This window comes from Cyprinodon variegatus, unplaced genomic scaffold (genome assembly GCF_000732505.1).
Source record: "Cyprinodon variegatus isolate N-32 unplaced genomic scaffold, C_variegatus-1.0 Scaffold1409, whole genome shotgun sequence".
NCBI classification, from domain to species: domain Eukaryota; kingdom Metazoa; phylum Chordata; class Actinopteri; order Cyprinodontiformes; family Cyprinodontidae; genus Cyprinodon; species Cyprinodon variegatus.
In genome coordinates, this window is record NW_015151862.1 from 74,222 (window position 1) to 77,061 (window position 2,840).

The 2,840-nt window shown below is 40.0% G+C and overlaps 1 protein-coding gene across 1 annotated transcript in view; it reads right to left on the minus strand.

The window, feature by feature from the left end:
• Nucleotides 1-2,840, minus strand: part of snx19 (sorting nexin 19) — a gene marked incomplete at its 3' end in the record, with an annotated part of 59,011 nt that overhangs the window by 38,930 nt on the left and 17,241 nt on the right. The window contains exons 9-10 of the mRNA XM_015402917.1: nucleotides 2,410-2,503; nucleotides 2,088-2,244 (exon numbers count right to left, since the gene is read on the minus strand). Of these exons, the coding sequence (XP_015258403.1) occupies nucleotides 2,088-2,244; nucleotides 2,410-2,503 (251 nt within the window). The remainder of the gene's footprint in view (nucleotides 1-2,087; nucleotides 2,245-2,409; nucleotides 2,504-2,840) is intronic.

The following is a 2,840-nucleotide window of genomic DNA, read 5'->3' on the forward strand; positions in this document are numbered from 1 at the left end:
AGCCAAGAACCAACCAAGGGCCAGCCAAGAACCAACCAAGGGCCAGCCAAGAACCAACCAAGGGCCAGCCAAGGATTGGCCAAGGGCCAGACAAGGGCCTGCCAAGGACCAGCCAAGGATTGGCCAAGGGCCAGACAAGGGCCTGCCAAGGACCAGCCAAGGACCAGCCAAGGATTGGCCAAGGGCCAGACAAGGGCCTGCCAAGGACCAACCAAGGGCCAGCCAAGAACCAACCAAGGGCCAGCCAAGGACCAGCCAAGGACCGGCCAAGAAAAAGCAAACATATTCTGCCGGCAGATTTCTGCATTTTAATTTAATTTATGCGTTAATAAACTGTTTCAGAGGAGCGATCACAGCACTCTGTGTCATCAGCGATGTGTCTGTCTCACGGCCAGCTCCCAGGTTTGATTAATATTTTGTAATAAATACATGAATAAAGCACAAACATACCAAGTTTTGCTCCCGCTCTATTTTTAAATACGCAGTAGAGGTATTTAAACGTAGTAGAGGACATGTACCTATATATAAAACCCGCGCTCTATAATCCGGTGCGCCTTATGTGTGTGTTAAATACAGTAATGGCACACATGACTGAGACTGCGCCTTTTAGTACGGTGCGCCTTATGGTCGTGAAAATACGGTATGTTGGAGCCCTTTTTCTTTGGAGGAAAAAAATGAACATTTATTTTGTGGGGAAGGGATTTGCGTTTATTTTTTTATGGCGATATATATATATTTTCTCCTCAAATACAATAACTGTGAAGCCTAATTTTTTGTTGTTGGTCTATTTGTGAAAAAAATTGCCCTTCATTGTTTGTAAGGGTCTACACACAGAAGTGAATGGTCCTTGTGTTTATTTATCCCACTTGTCAGGAAGGATACCTGACTGGCACCCCCACAATAGTGAAAAACACCCCCCTAAAAAACTAAAATAATTAATCTTGTAAAACAGTCGTAACGTTATTACATAAAGCCCAGTAACTAAGCTAATTGCTAATATACGCACATATAAATACACGTCTATATATGGCAAAGTTTTAATATAGTTTTCCTTAGTGAGTTATTTAGAAAACGTTCCCCTCTTCCCTGCCGAGGCAGTTAAATCTCATTGATTATAATGGCTGCATGGAGCTGGATGTAGTGTAAATGTGGGATTAGATCAGAATTACCGCTAAATGCCTGCGCAACTCTTTACACTGCAAAAAATCAGAATCAAGATAAGTAGTTTTTCCTTAAAATAAGTGCATTTGTTCTTGAATTGAGGAGGTAAAAGAGACATTTTGCCACTGGAACAAGACCATTTACACTTAAAATAAGAAAACCCAATTGCATTGTCTTATTTCAAGTGCATATTATCTAATTATCTTATTTTAAGAGTAAAATTACTCATTCCATTGGCAAACTATCTCATTTACCTACTCAAATAAGGGTGAATACACTTAATTTAAGAAATTTTTACTTATTTCTAGATCGTTTTTGCAGTGGGGGATCTTACACTGCAAAAACATCTAGAAATGTATTAACATTAAGTGTATTTAGCCTTAATTTGAGCAGGTAAATAAGAATAATTGCTAATAGAATTAGTATTTTTACTCTTAAAATAAGATCATTAGATAATATGCACTTGAAATAAGACATGAAATTGTTTTTTTTTTTTTATTTTAAATGTAAATTGTCTTGATCCTTTGGCAAAGTGTCTCACTTACCTCCTCAATTCAAGAGAAAACGAGTTGAGATTTTAGTTTTTTAGCAGTGAAGTAGATCAGAGCCTTATAGAGAGGGCGGAATGAGAGGCTGAGAGCTTGCGAGAGCTGTGCGTATGTAAAATGGCGATATACATGTAGTTCAAATCTAAACCACTCAGGTAAATAATTATAACAACGTTACAGTTAAACAAACTTAGGCTTAAACATATTTTGAACAATTGTCCCATATTTTAGGCGGAAACAAACTGGACGAGGAGACCTTGACGAGCCTGGAGAGCTACCTGGACGAATGTTTTGACAGCATCGTAATGGGGAAGCCTAGAGCCTTATAGTTGATTTTAAAGAAGAATGAAACAAAAAAAGATTTGAATGCTTTCTTACCGCCTTCCTCCTTCTGCTTTCCTCTCACACTTTGATGCTGGAGGCCTCCACGCTGGCCCGACTCTGGACTCTCCTCCCGCTCTGCCTCCTTTAAAGACAACTTTTCCTCCTCGCTAACAAAAGCTTGTAAATCCACCAGAGACATGCCATTAAACACCTGTTGTCAAGAAACAGAAGGAAATAAAGGAGCAACAAATCCCAGCTTTGTTATTCTGACTGGCAAATAAAATGAATCTGTCATTTCCATTCCCCTGCAGGAGCACGAGAAATAACAACACAAAGATTTTGCTGCAGAAGCGGAGCTGTGATGGAGTTCACGCACCGTGCCGCTCTGATCCCAAGCAAACAGCACAGGAGGCCGGAAGTCTGAGCCGTTCATGAAGGGGAGGTTTTTACTGGAGAGTTTCAGGCGAGACCTGGGATTAGAAAAAACTATTAAACACTTTCAACTTTCAACCAGGAATCAGAGCCGGTCAGTAATGAGGTCTGATGTTTGCCGGCAGAGAACAAATCCTAGAAAAAGACACTTTCTAGTGTGACTAAAGACTATAAACAACCATAAACTGCATAGAACTGGGATTCAAGAGAAGTTAAGAAGCTCTGGACTTTGCTTTGATAACTTGGGAATTCCTTGAGCTTTTGATATAAATATGAATAAATAAAAAAGCTTGAATGTTCATAGGGTGGGGCTCCTCAGTATAGCTGGTTCTGACAGGGAGGAGAGCTTCTGTTCAGTGGAGTTTATATAGAAAC